Source organism: Cryptomeria japonica, chromosome 9, assembly GCF_030272615.1.
Source record: "Cryptomeria japonica chromosome 9, Sugi_1.0, whole genome shotgun sequence".
NCBI lineage: Eukaryota > Viridiplantae > Streptophyta > Pinopsida > Cupressales > Cupressaceae > Cryptomeria > Cryptomeria japonica.
In genome coordinates, this window is record NC_081413.1 from 240,089,466 (window position 1) to 240,109,227 (window position 19,762).

General features: G+C 38.3%; 1 protein-coding gene across 2 annotated transcripts in view; it reads right to left on the bottom strand.

The window, feature by feature from the left end:
* The window catches only part of LOC131037169 (auxin response factor 12), a 172,570-nt gene extending 155,197 nt beyond the window's left edge, over nucleotides 1-17,373 (bottom strand). The window contains exon 1 of one of the 2 annotated variants that reach the window (XM_057969240.2): nucleotides 16,737-17,373. In XM_057969240.2, coding sequence (XP_057825223.2) covers nucleotides 16,737-16,782 — 46 coding nt within the window. In that variant the 5' untranslated portion in view covers nucleotides 16,783-17,373. The remainder of the gene's footprint in view (nucleotides 1-16,736) is intronic. The other variant, XM_057969239.2, reaches the window with a different exon arrangement.
* Nucleotides 17,374-19,762: the final 2,389 nt, after the last annotated feature.

Here is a 19,762-nt window from a genome sequence, read left to right on the forward strand (position 1 = left end):
CTTACGAGTCCAGGAAGTTGAAGAACTATGAGCAAACTACGCATCTCATGATTTTGAATTGGCAGCCATTGTGCACACTCTTCAAATGTGCCGACACTACTTGATGGGAAAACCATTCGAGTTTCGGTCTGATCACCAAGGACTGAAATGCATATTTACTCAGCCTAATCTGAATGCTCGCCAAAAAAGATGGTTGGAGCTAATCTCTGATTATGATTTTGAAATCAGTTATATCAAGGGTAAGGAAAATAGAGTAGCAGATGCCTTGAGCCGTCGAAAACATTTGTCATCTATAGTAACTGTAATATAGATTTTAAAACTCAAGTTCTGCAGAAATCTTGAAGAAGATGATTACTACAATCAGGTTCAACAGGCTCTACATTCAACTCTCAAGACTCCAAATATGAAGGGTTTAACATCGAGTCAAATGGGTTTTTGAGGTATCAAGGAAGAATGTATGCACCGAACTCTCTGGAATTAAGGAAATTAGTTTGGAAAGAGGTTCATTCTGCACCATATTTCGGACATCCTAGCGTGATTAAAATGTTAGCAGATGTTAAGCCTCTATATTTTTGGAAAGGAATGAAGAGGGATGCTGCAAGATTTGTGGCGGGGTGTTTTGAATGTTAGAAGGTGAAAACAGAACCCCAACATCCAACAGGGCTATTGCAACCAAATGGCTCTCCAAAATGGAAGTAACAGATCATCAGTATGGATTTTGTCCAAGGCTTACCCATGACGAGGAATAGGCATAACGCAATTTTAGTGGTGGTGGATAGACTCACCAAAGTAGTACATTCTATATCGGAAAATTTTGACTGATGGAGCACTTGTAATTGCTCAGAAAATTTGTTCAAGAGATTTTTCGTTGGCATGGAGTACCAAAGAAAAATTATATCTAACAAGGATGTCATAATGACATCCAAGTTTTGGCAACCTTGTTTGTAGCCTTAGGAACTCAATAAAACATCAGTTCAGCCTACCATCCCCAGACAGTTGGACAAACAGAAAGAGTGAACCAAATTTTGGAGGATCTCCTTAAAATGTATTGTATGGACCAGCAATACAAATGGAAAGTTTACCTTCCTCTAGTGGAATTTGCTTACAATAATTCATATCAATCAGCCATTGAGATGGCGCCTTTTGAAGCATTATACGGGAGGAAGTGTAGAACTCCTATCAGCTGGGATAAGCTAGAGGATAGGATAACACTCAGACCCAAAATGCTCATAGAAATGGAAGAACAAGTTAAGCAAATCAAGTAAAGGTTAGCACAAGCTAATGATCAACAGAAAAGCTAAGCAAATGCACAGCGAGTTCCTACACAATTTGTGGTGGGAGAGAAAGTTCTCCTACAAGTTAAACCACAAAAGAGTTCTATTAAATTGGAAAACCCTCCAAGCTAGCCCCAAGATATGTGTGAGCCTTTGAAGTCCTAGAGGTTAACAACCTGTTGACGTGTATTTTGTACACAATCATACACAGAATAAAATACCATTAGGCATCTTATCCTCTCTTGAGAAAATAGTCTCTAACTGCTGAAGATCTGCAAAAAAGGATCAGTTAGGTGGACTCCAAGGTTCTTTTAGTGGGGTCTCCACGTGTGGACAAGCTTTTTAGTGGTATGATGTGATTTGCTGTTTCCTTCAAGGCTTCTTACGGATTCAATAGTTCGAAGGTTTTACTAATCTAAAAGGAACTTTCAAAAAAAAAGGAAAAAGGACAGGGTTTGAGAGGTCTAATCTAGTCTAACCCTATGAACGACTTAGCATGAATGAGATTTGGCAAGACTCAACCAATTTCAATTTTGCCATAAGATAACAACTCAACTGAAATTAGTGCGATCTTCTAAGGTAATAATGGTGTTCAATGCATCAAAGGTCAAGGACACTACTACGAAGGTACATATCCTAGATGCGAAAATGCTTGAAGGTTAAGGACTCAAAATGTTTTCCAGTCGACCACGCAAGGCGTTCCTACAATCAGCAAGAAGCTAGTGGTTTGGATTGCGAATCCTACCAAATATCAAATCTCACACTTAGTCTTTCAAACAAACTACTTTGATTGAGCGTGATTCAAGTACATCCAACAACCATGAAGATAACTCAAGAAACTTGCAACAAAACACCATAACTTCAATATTTTATTGATTTCCAAGTCATCATATACAACAATTGCTTGAACTTCTCTCTTCAAGACTCAATCTTGCTACAACATAAAAATTGCTTACAACTCTATTCTCTATTTCTCTATTGACTATTCTGATATAAATGAAATGAAAAATGGGGGTATAAATAGCATCCCCAGTTACAATGAAAGGTCCAGATTGAAAGTAAATCGATGGACAAGATCATGACACCTAAACCCTAATTAGGGTTTGTTACAAATGACCTCCTTTTTACTGAACAATATTAAATACATAGCCAAATATTAAATTTGGCACAAAAATCTAGGAGGTATCAGCCAATGAGAATTAAGATGTCATGTCATCTGTAACAACCTTTCATCTAGAATCTTATTCCCCTTCCAATTTTCTTTTTTAGCATATGCAATGAATTTTGTCACAATTCCTTCGATTTCTGTGCTTGGAATCTCGGGAAGATTCTTGATACTCTCTTCTAAGTGGATAACCTGATCAAATGCATCTAGAAGAGCTGTGTCCCAGGTAGGTTCAAGTTCCTTAGTTCTATCAATTAGGAGCATGGTGGCATACATCTGATCATACTGCTCATCTGTAACATCTGCGTCCTTGCGAAAGATGATCTTGATTCTATCTTCAAATTCTTGTAAATCCACATCTGTCTCGACCTCGATCCTTCTGCCAAGAATGGTACGAAGTACCTCAAATACTCTGTCCTGGATCGGATTGATCACCTCCTCAACTTGACCACATCTAACACTGATGTCCTCAAAGAGAACACTCTTTATATGGAGTAAGGTTGACCACTGAAACAAACTGTGAGAATCGCCTTCCAAGATCTTCTCTTGTGCTAAAATTCTTCTGGATGTATGTCTTATAACTTTCAAGACAGGAATGACAACGTCCTTGGTGTGGGCAAATGCAGCTACTGTTGCCATCAGTCTGTGGATTATCTCAAGGACTTGGATAGCCTGGTGGGTGATCTTCGACATCCTTGTAATAAACTCAATGGCCACCGTGTGAGATCTATCCATCCAATTACATGTACGCTGGACCATATTCCTGAATCTTTCCGCTTCATTGATTGATTGAAGGGGCAATGCCTGCAATGGTGATCTAACTGGATCCTGACGTCCCAAAGGTTCATTGATGTGACTGAAATATGTTCTCCATGCACCGACCTCTTTCTCAAGCTTTCTATTCTTTTCTACTTCTTCTCTGAACTTATCCTTCAATGCCTCAAATGTGTCGGTGGCATCATCTAAAGTCTGCTCTGCTGTGGATGGTCCTAACTCAATAGTCTGTATATGATAGTCCTCCGCTAGGATCTCACCCTCATATTTGTCTGCTGCCGGTGTAGCTACCTGCAGTTTTCTAGATCCAGTCTCATCTCGAATCATCTTGGACATCTTTGTAGCCTTCTTCTTCTCTGTTGTCATATGTGAACGTCCAACAAGGCTCTCTAGATCGATTGCACTGTCTTCGTCCTCAATTACGATCACCTTAGTCAATCTTTCCTTCAACCAATCTGGGATATTTGATCTTGTCTCTTGAACTTGAATTTCTTTGTGTACTACTTCTTCTTGTCTGGGAGGAGATGTTACTTCATTATCTTCTTCTAAATCATAGTCTTGGAGAGATCCATCGGATGAAACATGCTGTGCCTGTTCTTCCTCCTGCCTGTCATTCTGTACCATCGATTCCATGGATTCTTCCACTCGAACTGTTTTATCTTCTGGCCTGGAAGAAATACCTGGTGTCTGATCTTTGTTGGCACCTTGCTTTTTCTTGGAAGGTTCTTTCTTTTCTGATCTTTCCTTTCTCTTTGAACCTCTCGAATGGAGATTGCCCTCACTGGCACATCGAAGGTTACCTTCACCTGAATTCCTAGGATTAGGATTGCCTTCACTAACACTGGCTCCACCTTCGGCTGGCTTTTCTTCCAAAGTAAAAGACATGGCTATGCCTTGTTCTCTCAACTTCTGATGTTGAATATCTACCCATCTGCGAGTACAAGACAAGACTGGTGCCATCAATCCATCTAAATCCACGGCCTCGGGCTCATTCCAATTCAAACTTATTGTCTTGCTTTCTCTATCATATGAAGATTGGATGTGCCTGCCGTTGTCCTGAGCTTGGTCGGCTACTCTGTAAATCTTACATTTCCTGATGAAATCCAGAGGCAATCTAGAATGTATCTTACGTTTCACTTCGAGATCATCTAGGAGATTCATCATAAAATCTTCAATCTGGTACTCATGTCTAAATCTTCTACCGACTGTCTCTTCTAAATGTCCATGAGGATCAAAACTATTCCTCCAAGCAAAAGATGAAAAAGGATACAAGGCTAACTCCCTCTCTGCGTCATCCATGGCTGAGACATTGGGACATACCTCAACTGAGTTACCCAAAATAATAGGTACCTGAACTCCATTCTGATGTCTGTGTCTGAATGCCTTCACATATGCTGCCAACTGCCTTGTTACTTCAAGTAACACAATTCTATCTGTCGGGTACCTCGGCAGCATATATGGAGGTAAAGGACATCCATACACTCTAATGTAAGTGAACTTGGGAAACTGAATGAACCAAGCACCGTACCTCTTGATTAACTCCTGGGCATCCTGAGATAATCTGTTGTGAATCCCTCCTTGCAACGTCCTGGTGATATTCATCGTGAAAGTATCATTGATTAACTTGTAGTTCTTCCCTGGTGGATGATGCAAGTAGGTATAGGATTCACAAACTCTGACCTCACCGGGTCCTCTTCCAATCACTCCTCTGTGAGGTAGTCCTGCGTACTCAACGCTCCTGATTAAGGCATAAATGACGTATGAACTCATGTGGAAGGACTTAGTGGCCCTGAGTCTTCTCAACTGTACGTCTAAGCAATGGCTAATTATCCTAGCCCAATGTATTGTACCCTTCCCTTGAACAATCACCTGGATGAAATAAAACATCCATTTCTCAAAATAGAAGGCATGAGGTGCTCCTGTGACTCTGTTGAGCATGGTGATCAAATCTCTATACTCCTCTTGGAAATCAATCCTGTGCGGTGTGTTCGGTACTTTGCTCAGACGGGGACGACTCTTGAGTAGCCAGTTCTTGTTGATTATGCTTAGACAAGCATCTGGATCATCATCGTACACTGATCTGGCTCCTTCAATGCTCTTGTATATCATGTCCCTGTGCTCTGGAAGATGAAAGGCTTCACTTATGGCCTCCTCTGAAAGGTACGCCAAAATATTTCCCTCATTGGACACAATGGTCCTGGACTGTGGATTGTAATGACGGGCACACTCGATCATCAACTCGTGACACTGAATGGCTGGAGGAAAACCGGCCGCCTTAATGATGCCACTTTCTATTATTCTCCGGGCGACAGGTGATGGCTTGCCGATGTAAGGGACCTCTCGGAACTTCTTCGTGTTAAAGTTCCCCAAGTTTGTATCTCCAATGTTGCTCCACTTGGACACGATCTTGGTCTCCACTTCTTCGGTCTTCTGATCTTCTTTCATGAGGGCCGAGCGACTGGTGGATGCTCCCGCCTTTGGGGTCGCCATACCTACACAACATTTCACTATAAGAAATAGATTTTGCAATAAATAACGTAAATAAGAGAGATAGATTTTAGGAAACCTCATGATAAGTCCCTAGAGTTATCGTTTCCTAAAATACAACGATTGAGCTAAGAGATTTTCAAGGATCAAAATTTGAAATATGACGATGAATGAATAAAACAATAACAATAAAATCGCCATACCTCGATAGAGAGAGCTAACTCTAGAATGCAAAAACAAAATTCGCCTAGGCAAAATTGAGGTATAAGATAATCTTCAATATGATCCCCTCAAAATTGACTTCGCCACCTCTGGAGAGAACGTGATCTTCAAGTAATGCCTTAGACGTGGTCTTAAATGATCTCCAAATTCGCCCTCGGTGTGGTCTTAGATGGATCTCCAAGTTCGCCCTTGGTGTGGTCTTCAAATTCGCACCACCTTTTGATAACTACGCGCCACCCTTGGATGAATGAAATTCGCACCACCTTTGGCCTTCAACGCAATTCGCACTCCACACAAGATGATACTAGCGCCACCTTTGGTTTGAAATCGCACCACCTTTGAACACACTTCGCACTATATTCGCCTCTTCTTGATTCGCATGAAGGAAGGTAAAAATGATTATGTAAAAATGAGCGTTTCACTCCCCTTATAAATAGCGCTCATACCCTTTCACCTCTTAGGCCGACTTTGACAAATAAAACCATTTTTTAAATGATTTGCAATAAAATAACAAGGCCGACTTGCCTAATTGGGCGCTTCAAACCGATTTTTATATTAATTAAATAATTAATTATTAATGCCTTGCGTTTTTTTAAATGAGAATTTCGATTTTTAATAAAGGCAAAATATAATTAATAAAAGATAACGCCATATTAAATGCTAAATAAAAATGGATTTTCAATTTTTTAATCGATTTAGCATTTAAGGAAATTTAAATTTGTTTGTTTGGCGCCAAAATTGGAAAACAAAGGGACGTACCTCATCGCTCTAGTCCCTTGGAGAGGGACAGGAGCGATTCACTATCTTTGGCATGATTCTTGCATTTCTTACGTCCAACTCCTTCATCTCCACGTTAAAAATCGATCACCTTGATGGTCCTTCGAATTTGATCGCCTTGTGTGCGCATATGGGTGTCCTTTAAGTGCATATCGCCCTGGTCCTTGTCCAAAGGACTGGAGCGATCTTCTTGTTTTCATGTCCATCTCGCATTCACCTTGCGTCCTTTGACCTTCGAAATATCATTGCTTGTGTCCTTTGCGCTTATTTCCACTTGCTTTTGCAAGGTACTTTCGATGTTATAAGGATCATCGCCCTTGTCCCTTGAAGAGGGACAGGAGCGATCCACATGTTTTCCTTGGCCTTGTCAACTTTGTACTTCGATCTTCATGGTAATGTCCTTCAAACGTCGTCCTTCACCTTACCTAACCTTGCTTCGCTTTGATCTTTGAAGGGACGGGAGTGTTTTAATAGCATCGCCTTGGTCCTTGTCCAAAGGACAGGAGCGATCTTGATTTTTTCACGTTCAACATGCATTTTGACCTTCGATCCTTCATTGTGATGTTTTCCAAACGCCTTCCTTTGTCTTGCTTAACCTCGCCTTGTTTCGATTTTGGAGGAATATGAGCGCTTTTGATAGGATCGCCCTGGTCCTTGTCCAAAGGACAGGAGCGATGTGGGGCCTTTACACCATTTGGCGATGTTTGGACGTTCAACTCTCTTGTTTATCACCTTGTTGTCATACCATGGACCCTCCAGAACATTGCAATGTTTTGTCCTTACGTAAATTTTGCATAAAATGGGCAATGCATCTAACATCGCCCTGGTCCCTTCCTGAGGGACAGGAGCGAAGTTCATCATTATATGCTTGTTCTTGTTTGTACCAACTTGCAATCAACTTCATTGCGTGAAATGACGTCCTTTCGACCTTCTTGGTTGCTCGAAACTTTGTTCGCCTTTTGAAATCTACGCCATTATGTAGATATCGCTCTGGTCCCTTACCAAAGGACAGGAGCGATCTAGGTCTTTAGAGTACAAATCCTTCCATGTGATGACCTTTGTAACGTTTGCGCCTGGTGGAAATGCCTTGAAATGTCCTCGCCACCTTTTGTCCTGGCTTGGATCGGTCTTGAACCTTGGAGGGACGACCTTGAACTTGAGAGGGACGTATCTTCACCCTTGTATCGCCCTGGTCCCTTGGAGAGGGACAGGAGCGATTTTTCCCCTGTGGCTTTCATCTTACTTTGCCATGCTCTAAGTTTATATTCAACGGACTCGTCCTTCTTCCCTCCATTCGTTCATGCCTTGACATCATTTGTAACTTTGCAAGAAGAGCAATTATATCAAAAATCGCTCTGGTCCCTTCCTGAGGGACAGGAGCGAACTAGGCATTTAGCACTGTTATGGACGTCCAAAAATCTTCAATTTATATTCAATGCGTTCATCCCATGTTCTCCTTCGTTTTTGAACGTAAACTTGTCTTGACCCTTGTCTGGTTTTTGCAAAATGGAGGGAATCGCTCTGGTCCCTGGGAGAGGGACGAGAGCTACTAGGTACCTCGCCCTGGTCCCTTGGAGAGGGACAGGAGCGATTTAGTCAATATAGGTCATTTTCTCCATTTTCTGCATCTCAAATTATATTCATTTGGCAAAGTATCTTCCTTCGGACGTCCTCCAGTTGCTGAGCTATCAAAATCTTGCATGGGCATGGCGAAATTTGAATTGTAGCTCCGGTCCTTCACTGAGGGACAGGAGCGATTTTCCTTCTGGAGACCTTTCTGTGCTCATGAAAATCTTCAATTTATATTCAATGAAAAGATCTCGTCGTTCTTCATCACTTCAAACGTAAAATTTGTCTGGGCTCTGCAAGGACAATGAGATATTTGAAATTGAGCTCCCGTCCTTCACTGAGGGACAGGAGCGATTTTGCTCCTACAGGCCAAAATAACAAGATTTTTCACATTTTAACACTTCACGAGGCGAAAACAAATCAATTCCAATGCCCAGGATCAAACTTCAAAAAAGTCAAAATTTGGTCAAAATATTCAATCAGACAAAAATTCACATTGACGGTCATCCTTTAGACAAGTTTAAGCTCTGCATGAACATTCCAATTGAAAATTAGACCATTTTGGCGAATTCATTGCATTCAAAAATTTGCTTCTAGGAAAGAAGCTCAAAAAGCTCTCAAAAGCGACTGGATTTTGGCTTGAAAAGGCAAAATTTAAAACCCTAAGGCTTGGCCCTAAATCCAGACAATTAACTAACTAACAAAACCCTAAAAACGAAAGCGAAAACGAACAAAAACAAGCAAAAAGAGGGGGTCCCCATTTGCGATGGGGCGATGTGTGAAATGGTCACAACACAACCCAGTCACATAATGTTTCCCATGTTTCATATCTTAATAAGAACATTGCATATTTTGATCATATGATTGACTAGAATTCCTTGCAGCTGCGGGATCCCGAGGTGGTTATGATCAAACTACTCAAAGTGCTTGACATAAATAAGCTACACTTACGTACGCACGTAACTGCAAGGTTATACAATGCAAGGTCCAATGGGACCAATATGCAAAAGATAATACTACTTAGGATAATTATGATGAAATCCTTCAGAAATTTCCTTATCTACGCCAAAAAAAAAAAAAACAATTGAATTAATCTAACTTGAATTAAACAATTCTATTTATATGTTTTAAATTTTGGTAGTGTTAATCAATCATCGAGGACAATGATTCACAAGGGGGGAAGTATGTTACATCCCTGTTTTCAATAACAGTTGCTAAATGATAATACAGTTGTGATCATTATATCAATTATATTTACAGTTGTGATCGTTATACAATTATATTTTATTACTTGCATATGTGTATGCATAATCATTGAGTTGTACTATGGTTTTGAATGATTAAATTTGACAATGTCTATTTCCAAGTATTTGGATAATATGAAGATAAGATTAGTCTAACTGGTTTTTATATAACCAAGTGGATGCAGGATACGCGACGCCCTTAGGAGGGACGGAGAGTATCATCAAGGAGAGGATTGTAAACTTTGGAAGAGATCAACTTGCCATCAAACCTTGAGCCTTGAGATAAGTTGTTCTAGTAGTCGGTCATCACCTTGGCTATTAGGATGGTTGATCCATCTTGTTAGTCAGTAGACAGTTAGTCTTTCCTCTATCGTCTTTTGGCAGTGTGGTTGTGTGTTGTTTACTATGCTTTATAATAACTAAAGATGAACATTATTTGAACCGTAATTAATCTTAATTGGTCAATTCCATTAATTATATATATATATATGGTGACCAATTAAGATATATATATCAGCCCAAAAAAAAGCATATATAGCATATATGCATTTTAATACATATATACATATATATAAACATACATTCATAATAGTTACGAGATGTACGTAGATATATACCTATATACATATAAATGTATAAATGGGATATAACTCTTAAGTGGTTATGTGTTATATTTATTTGAGAACATTGGTTTAAATTATGTAAGCGGCTAGGAACCAAAGGTTTGCTTTATAATTAATATTGCGGTGGAAGGAGACATTACTCCTTGACCACCGTTTGTAATATGATCCAAGATCCATCGATCAAGATGGACTATGTTTCTTGTGGCAATTTTCTTGTCCATTGGCGATCGTTATAAGGAAAGCATTGAGAGTTAGAACAAGCTTTTTACCATTCATTATTCATGTTAGCTCATTAGACTGATGGCACAAGTTTTGATACATGATTTTCATTAGCTATTTCTACAATACAAAGCTAAGTCTCTCTACAAATAAGCATTGTTGATCTTGGCTATTCTATCTTATTGACATTGCACAATCATAGATTTGCCTGCTCAAGAGTCAAGAATATCATAGTTTTGTTACTTGAAGATCTTTTGTTTCAGTGGTGTACACATAGAGAGTAGAGGGTATTCTACCCAGATAGGAGGTAGGGTCATTTACAGCACCATCATATGTTAGGCATGTTACCCTTTTCAATTTCTTTTATGACTATCATGTAGTTATTATAGTTTGCTTAATTAAATACTATGCTCGAAATCAGAGCAAGCTTATGCTTACGCATTGCATCATTAGGAAAAACTATGATCCTCTTTAAGATCTAGACACAGGAATTTATGCTGCCTGTTTACCCTGTTCAAGGTAAATCAGAGTAGCATAAAAGAGTTTCTATATGTTTTAGTATTTGAGCATGTGAAGCATTTAAGCGATTTGGCTGTGTGTCTTGTTGCTTAACTATCAAAACTTTAAAATACCATTATAAACTGAAAGATCATCATGCAAATTCTGTTCGGGGAAACTATGCATCTTTATAATAAGGACACACAATCCAATAAAAATTCCTTATTATAAAGTGGTGCAATTTTAAAAAAACAATATCCTAGTAGTCTTAGTCTGTGATTTTGATTTGTCCATGTATTACCAAATTAATACCGAAACCTTGTTCTGGTAGTTTAAGATCTAGTTGTAAAACCATTTATGTCAGCTTGAACAATATAAGTCAAATTTTCCAGCAGTAGGCTGAGCTGTTTGTGCCTAGTTCCCTTGAAAGGTCGTTAAAGATCATTAATGTCATAAGACATAAAATTATTATGTAACTAAATGGCTAGAGAACCAAAGGGAGAGTTGAACCTAGAATGTTAAGTATACAGTGAGTCAGTAGGGCTCGAGAGTATGTTATTATCCTATGATGGTTGTTCATGACTGCTACTGTCAGTAGACAATGAGCAGTTGGCTAGATAGTAGGTTAGTACACCAATGAGTCAGTTGGGCTAGAGTGAATGTTACTATCCCAAGTGGGTAGTTAATGACCGTCATTGTGTAATGTCCCCTTCTCGTTGATGTACTTCCAGTGGTCCATTGGCCTATTCTTGAGACCCGTAGGCTATGTGGAATGAAGAACTAGAGTCAAACATTGATGAGGCGAGAACTAACTATTTTTAGTAAGTCAGGGGTTGGCTGTTTTGGTGATACTATCCTACTAAGCTTTCCATGCTCTATCACTGGATGCGAAGATCAAGCTTTTCGGAGCAGTAGTTCATGAATTACTATTTTTAGTAAGTGGAAGTATGGAGTGTTTCTATTTTTGGCAATGGACAGGGTGCTGATCCTACAGCAGTTCAGTGGTCTCCCTTGCTCAGATTCGTCCTGGTTTTGTTAATAATCAATATTGGAGTTATAAGTGATGTAATTAAATATTATTTCCTTATCCTAAGGTTTAATATTTAATTAATTTGATTATTTTCGCTACTGATTAATGACTTTGGAAATTGTGCATAACATGATGTCTCCTAAGTGCTAGGTGAATTATTTATGTCTGGAAAGGGAACGCCAACATTAAATGGGAGAAGTTATTTCTTTCAACCAAGTATTTGCTAAGTCAAATCGTGGTCTTTGCTTGCTTAGCATGGTTTTTGACTTAAAGTATGGCGCCATCCTTGGGTAAATGAAATGCAAATGGGAAAGTTGAATTTGGGCGCATTTGTGAGCATTTGCATTTGGATTTGGTGGAGTTAGAAGTTATAAATAAGAGCCTTGGGCTCTCATTTTGGGTATCTTATGAAATTGCATCGTTATGCTGCCGGATTGGCAATTGAAAAAGCTGAGCTTCGAAGTGTGGCTTCCTAGCTAAGACTCGGTTTCGTACTTGGAAGATAGTACCTAGCTGTGTCCTTGTATTTCCAGTGTTGTTGGTGAGTGAGTTTGCAAATTGTGGAGTGTTTTGTGTGAGATTGGAGTGTTTTCTGGTTGCTGGTCGCGGAGCTGCTGAAACTATATTTTGCTCATACCTCTTGGCCAGGCGATTCCATCATTCTGGGTACCAGCTCATCCATCTTTCCTACCACTGGCAATTCATCTTGTAAGTTTTTAGCACCTTGCATTGAGTATGGAATTTTATAATGCAAATCGAAATTCTCTGGTTAGGCGTTGGGTTTAGGGAGTGCATTCGGATGCGTGCTAAATAAATGAGAGTGTTTTGATAGCTTCCTTTGGATTTGTTTTCATTGTTGCTGGTATAGTTTTGGTTTAGAACTGATTTGGGGTAAACTGGGTGAGTAATGAGAGAGTTATGAGTGTTTTAGTGAGTTCATAGGCTGCTGGTTTTACATTTCCAACCTACAGATTTAATGTTAGCAGAATTTCATGCTATTTATTTTGGATGTTCAACATTGCTCTTCTACTCTCACTCTCTTTGTTATTGTAAGGTTAAGTAGTAGTAGTACTAACCATTCTGGCTTGTAAACTCTCATCCCACTGAAAAGTGGAAGAGGCTGGCTTGCCACCTATTTCAGTTAAATTGTAATTCAGTCCTCCCGCTACATAAGCGGTCGAGTGATGATTGGTTGTAATGGTCCTCCCGTTGCATAAGCAGTCGAGTTGAGTTTATTTGTGATTCAGTCCTCTCGCTGAAATACCGTGGTTGAGTGATTTGTGTCTGCTGTATGTGTCTCTTGGCTGGTTCACCACCAAGTTTCTTGCTTTCCTGCTGGATAAGCGGAAGGGGTTGGCTTGCCGCCCATTATTGTATTCACTTCATCTTTTCAGCAGATTTGAGATCTAACGATCCCCTATTCACCGTATGCTCTCACCTTCCCACATTGGGCACTTGGTGATCAGAAAGTGGAAGGGTTGCAATTTTCAGCAAGCTTTGAGTTTATGTTTTCTAACCTTAACGGGTTATCTGTTGGTTGATGAGTTTCTATATGTTTTAGTATTTGAGCATGTGAAGCATTTAAGCGATTTGGCTATGTGTCTTGTTGCTTAAATATCAAAACTTTAAAATACCGTTATAAACTGAAAGATCATCATGCAAGTTCTGTTCGGGGAAACTATGCATCTTTATAATAAGGACACATAGTTCAATAAAAACTCCTTATTATAAAGTGGTGCAATTTAAAAAAAACAATATCCTAGTAGTCTTAGTCTGTGATTTTGATTTGTCCATGTATTACCAAATTAATGCCAAAACCTTGTTCTGATAGTTTAAGATCTAGTTGTAAAACCATTTATGTCAGCTTGAACACTATAAGTCAAATTTTCCAGCAGGAGGCTGAGCTGTTTGTGCCTAGTTCCCTTGAAAGGTCGTTAAGGATCATTAATGTCATAAGACATAAAACTATTATGTAACTAAATGGCTAGAGAACCAAAGGGAGAGTTGAACCTAGAATGTTAAGTATACAATGAGTCAGTAGGGCTCGAGAGTATGTTATTATCCTATGATGGTTGTTCATGACTGCTACTGACAATAGACAATGAGCAGTTGGCTAGATAGTAGGTTAGTACACCAATGAGTCAATTGGGCTCGAGTGAATGTTACTATCCCAAGTGGGTAGTTAATGACCATTATTGTCAGTAGACTTTAAGCAAATGGCTTGTTTAGAAGGTTGGCAACCAACAAGTCAGTTGGACTCAAGAATTGAATGTACAATTCCGGCAAGGGTGGTGAATGTACAATTCCGGCAAGAGTCTTCAAATATTTGCACAGTGCCTCAGAGTATTCCTTATGTTATCATGGTAACTTAATTGGAGGCGAGCATTCTCTTGATATTCATGGTTATGTGGATTCAAACTAAGTAGGTGATCTTCATAGTAGAAGATCCCCTTGTGCTTCTGTGTTTACTCTATTTGGTAATACAATTAGGTGGATGAGTACGCAATGGGTTGTGGTTTATTTGTCCACTATTGAGGCTAAATATATGGCAGAAACTCATGCCTATAAAGAACCCATTTCGCTTAACAGACAATGTTCAAATATTGGATTAAAACAAGGTGCAATGACAATTAATTGTGATAGTCATAGTGCTATTTGCCTAGTGAAACACTCAACATTTCAAATCAGGACAAAGCATATTGATGTATAGTATCATTTCATGGGACATGGTCAATATGGCAAAGTGTAGTTGATTAAAGAAAAGACTTTGATGAATGTTGCAGATTCATTAACTAAAATGTGTGATCACAAAGAAGTTTAGTTGGTGTTCAGAGTCTATGAGCCTCTTGGTCCATACCAATTGAGTTTATGATGGCATGGTTTCCCTGATCCTTGAAAGATATTGAACAAACTAAAGAATGTTGGGAATTCAAGTGTCAAAACTTTGACAATTTCTAAGTTTATCTATTTATTATTTTACATTTTTCACAACTATTAAGCATTTGTATTATTAAATATGTGTGGTCCACTTAAAAGAGGCATAAAATTTTGAGTTGAAGTTTTTCCACACACCAATGCTTTGAAAAATGAGTTTTTAGTTGTCAAAAAATGACCATTTAGTGGTATAACATGGAAGGCCCATTTTTAAGGATGTTATGACAGAATCTATGACAATTGTAAGGATTAAAAATGAGTGAGGTTACTTTGGATGTGATAGCCTACATCTATAACAAATTTCTTATAGGATAGGAGTTGCATACTATTCCTGGAGGTTCCACATGTCTGAGGGGTGTAAGAATTCATGCCTTCTTTTAGGAGCTTTTTTAGGGTCTATATGGCCATTTTTGGCACCTAGATTCAATGGCACATGATAGTATCACTTGGTTACAATAGCATTTGTGCTATCTTGTATTGTATTTGGCCATATATTGAGGTTGTGGGATACTAGTTTATTTATTTTGATTTTTTGGTACTTGCTGTCAAATTTCTCGTGTACGTTGGTAACAACTCTTGTGAAGACTTGCTGTGCAAGTATATTGTAATTATTAAAGCTTTATAGATTAATATATTGAACTACTTTGGAGCGGGGTTTTCCCCAGCTAAATCACTCCGTTGTGGTATGTTGCTTAATTCAGTTTCATATGTTTCTACATTATTCTATTACAAGTTAAAATCAGTTTTAAAAAGAATTGCATATTCTTCTCTCAAAATTTAGTGTATGAAGTCATGTATGAAGTTGATTCTTTAGTGGTCCTTCTGCTGTTCTCAGTTTTGGGTCCCATAAACTGCCTGATCTCGTGGACATCATAAAAAATCATCATTCATTCATTCAACCTTAGCTTCCTTACATCTATTAGTCAGAACAACTTCATCTTTCACTTGACATAATGCAACCTCAAACTATCTGTAAGAGTTGTTAGTTGGCTACCAACAGGACAATAGGCAAAGTTTAGTAGAGCTGCCAACCTAATTATTGAGGAAAATAATAACGTGCAGCTCATACACATCGCGAGTTCAAATTACGTTTCAAGACTTCAAAAACAAAACTAAAATCTAGCAAAAATAACGAGGAAAAAATCAATGACTTAGTGAAATGCAGGTCTGGAGTTAGGCACGCGGGTGCGCGTATAAAGCATAATTGGCAACCAGCATCTTCAAAATCTTCTTTCCAATAAAAAAGTTAAAGTTGTAATATACCTAATCTCGCTGGAAGCAGATCATGAATTCGACAAAAGAGACTAAGATAAAAATTACCATAGAGTTCGAAACACGTTGCAAAATTCAAAAGAGAAACAGTGAAAACTAAAATATTTCAGCTAAATGCAGGTCACGAGGTCGATAGGCGGCGAAAACATAGAAAGCACAATTGGCGGGCTGCATCTTCAAATCCTCCATTACACAAAAATAAACTGAAGTTGTGACACCAAATCTAGCTAGAAGCAGGTCACGAGTTCGATTCACGGGCCTAGAAGCTCAGGAAAAGAAAAAAAATTAGCATACGACTAACTAGACAGACGTCGCGAGTTCGTAACACGTTACAAAATTCAAAAGAAAATCAGTACAAACTATACTATTTCAGCTAAATGCAGGGCACGAGGTCGAGAGGCGGCGCAAACATAGAAAGCACAATTGGCGGCCTCCATCTTTAAATCCTCCTTTACAAAATAAATAAACTGAAATAAATTTAGCTACAAGCAGGTCACGAGTTCGATGCACGGGCCTTGAAGCTCAAAGGAAAAGAAAAATAACATAATACTCTGCAAATTTAGCTAGAGAAGCATCCTTAATTCGCTACACGTTTCAGAACTCCATGACAAACTAGAAACTTGAAACTAAAATCAAACAAGCAGGTACCTTGTTGAGGCTGTTGCAAGCCGATGCCGGCGGAAAATCGCCTCATTTCAAAGAAAAAACCGCAGGGGCGGCGCAAGGGCGTGGGAAACAATAATAATTGTGCCAAGACTTGAAAACATTTGCTGTAAAGTTGTTAGCAGTGGGTTCGTGTCCATAATATGCAAGCAAGGCGTTATTGCACGGAGGTCTTCTCCACCATTCCTGTTCGTTTGGTGCCTCCATTCCCTTTCGTCCCCACACGCACACATTCCCACATTTGTGTTTGTCTATACGGCTGTACGTGTTCCTCACAAACCCAGCGAGGTCCTCTGTGGGGCCGCCTCGAGTGCGCCCGCCACTTTGCTGCCGTTCGATCTCAACCTTCCATTACACCGAGCCGTTGATGGCATGCGTCCCGTCTCGCGTCTCTTACACCTCTCTGTATTACAGCTCATCTTGATGTGATTCGTATTTGCTGTATTTTTATATGCCCTGTCGATTTCCCCTGCATTTCTGCGTGGTGAGAAAATTTAAAAAGTGACCAACTACCCCTCACCCTTCTATTAATCGACGCGTACGCCTCTACCGTGCATTTCATTTCTTTCTCTCTTTCTTTTTCAATGGTAGAAATTTGTGTCTCTCTCCGTCAGGTTTGCACTGTTGCACAGCAATATTTCAAATGCCCTTTTATTGTGGAAATTGGTAAAGCTCGGCTTGTACGGTTTTAGATGTTTGTATTGGGATGTGGACTTCGTCCCATCATGCGGTCCGACGCTCTCCACACCTTTACACTATGCAACCTCCTATTCAGACACTTCTTACACTAAATAAATATCTTATCCTTTTCCATATGGATAAGGACTTTGCATCAATCATTTTTTAAAAATATTGATGAAGCTATTAATGTATATTGTTTAATAAAAAAAAAGAGATGCATTAAGTCAAATGTCTATAATGTGATTGTTTGTATTGGTCTAAAGATTTGATTAGTATTGCTAAAGGAAAAATCTAATTTATATTGTTTTGTAAAGTGGATTAAGATATTAAAGATTCGAAGACTTCTAAATAAATCTTCAAAATAATAGAATTGAATTGAGACTACAAAAGATTTGCTTACTAATTTGTTAGAAATCACTACTTTTTCCAAATAGTCTAAAGATTACAATTTTTGTTTTTAAACTTTTGAGAATCAAAATCTCAAAAGATGATAAATCAACGAAAGTGTGTGAATATGAAAAAAAATAGCATACAAATATAACTAAAATAATTTAGTATATTAAAAAATCCAACAAAAAAAAATTGTATGTATGTGGATGAATTGAAATCAACAAAATAATTACAATTTGTTAAATTATCAACAAAATAATTGCAATTTGTCAAATTGTAGGTGAAATAACTTTCCTATTAAATTGTTTTGCTATTATGTCATATCTATAACACTATACACTCTCATTCAAAATAATAAGGTTTACAATTTAACCACAAAATTTAAAACATTCCAATTTAAAAAAAAAATTAGTGACATTATTTTTGCAGCTAAAATTAATCAATAAAAAATACACATTCAAGTCAAAATATGACATAGACAATAGTGATCATGTCATTCAAGCCATTAATACAATAGTGATCATGTCATTCAAGCCATCAATACGATTAACATTTGATCACATGAATTAAAAACACATCATTTATAAAAATAAAAAATAAAAAATAAAAATGTTTCTAATGTAGACCAATAGAAATATAAATAAAGGACATTTTTACAATCATTTAAAATAGAGAATTTTGTATAACTATAAAACATTTGTTCAAAATTGTTCATTCTATATAATGATTAGTTAAATTTTAATGAAAAGGGCTTTCCAATATCTTTAAATTTGATGACAGAGACTTCTTGACCCGCGTCAAAATCATCCTGGGTGACAAGTATTTGAAGGCCAAATTCAAACACAAATGCAACACGGATGTGGCGTCAATGTTCGTCGCCTGGTGTTTTGAATTGGAAATGAAGGAAGTAGTGCAATGTTTGGTTGACAACTTCCTCAAAGAGGAGTGGAGTGGGGGATTCAGAAGTCTTATGTCCATGGCACATGAAGGGCAAGGGTTTGTATGCCCGAGTGGTACGTGGTTGCAGGTTATTGAATTCACTCCACCTCTTTGCCCTTTCCTCATATGGAGCACAACCAATGACAAGGAAGTCTGAAGGGCCTTGGCATAGGTTGGTATAAACAAGTTCAAGCTTAAAAATTCAATATCTTATGACATTATGTTGAGTGAAGTGGGGGCAGCACCCATTGAGGCTATTGCTATGATGAGACTCATAAGTTATTTAAAAAGAATCGAGAGAATGGATGAGGAGCAATGGCCTAGGATTGTCTTTAATGATACTCTATGCAAAAGAAAGAAGACTTGGATGCAACAAAATAACAAATGGTTAAGTAAATGGAATATCTACTTGAATGCGTGCCCCACCTATAGCAAGGAGATAAAAGAATTTGTTATAGACAAGTTTTGCAAGTGCACTTGGGATAAAAACCTTGGGAGAAAGAAAAATACTATATTGAAGAGTTTAACCCCACTTGTAATTATCAGAAAAAGACGTACATAGGGGCCAATATTCCTTGGAGAGCCAAAATCCTTATTGATCAATTAAGAACTAATTCTCACCAGCTTTGTAGTGAAACCAGTTGTTGGAAAAGACCTAAAAAATATTAAGAGGAGAGAGTGTGCATTTTCTGCTCAATGGGTAAAGTGGAAATGGAAAAACACTTCATTTTAGAATGTGAAGCTTTCAAGGACAACATGGACAGCTATATTAACATCTTGATAGCTAACTCTTGGGACAATCTTTTCAGTGAGGGAATTGTTGAGAAGTTGGGTGCACTTATCATCACGCTGCATAAGAAGAGAACTGGAATGCAAAAGGCAATCAGTGCTTAATCCAGTGTGGTTGGCAGTTTTGTCCCATAGGCTACATTTGGTCTTGTGGACGTTAAAATAATTTCTTATTCTTCTTCTAAAGGGTGTGAAGGAGTATTTGAAGGATT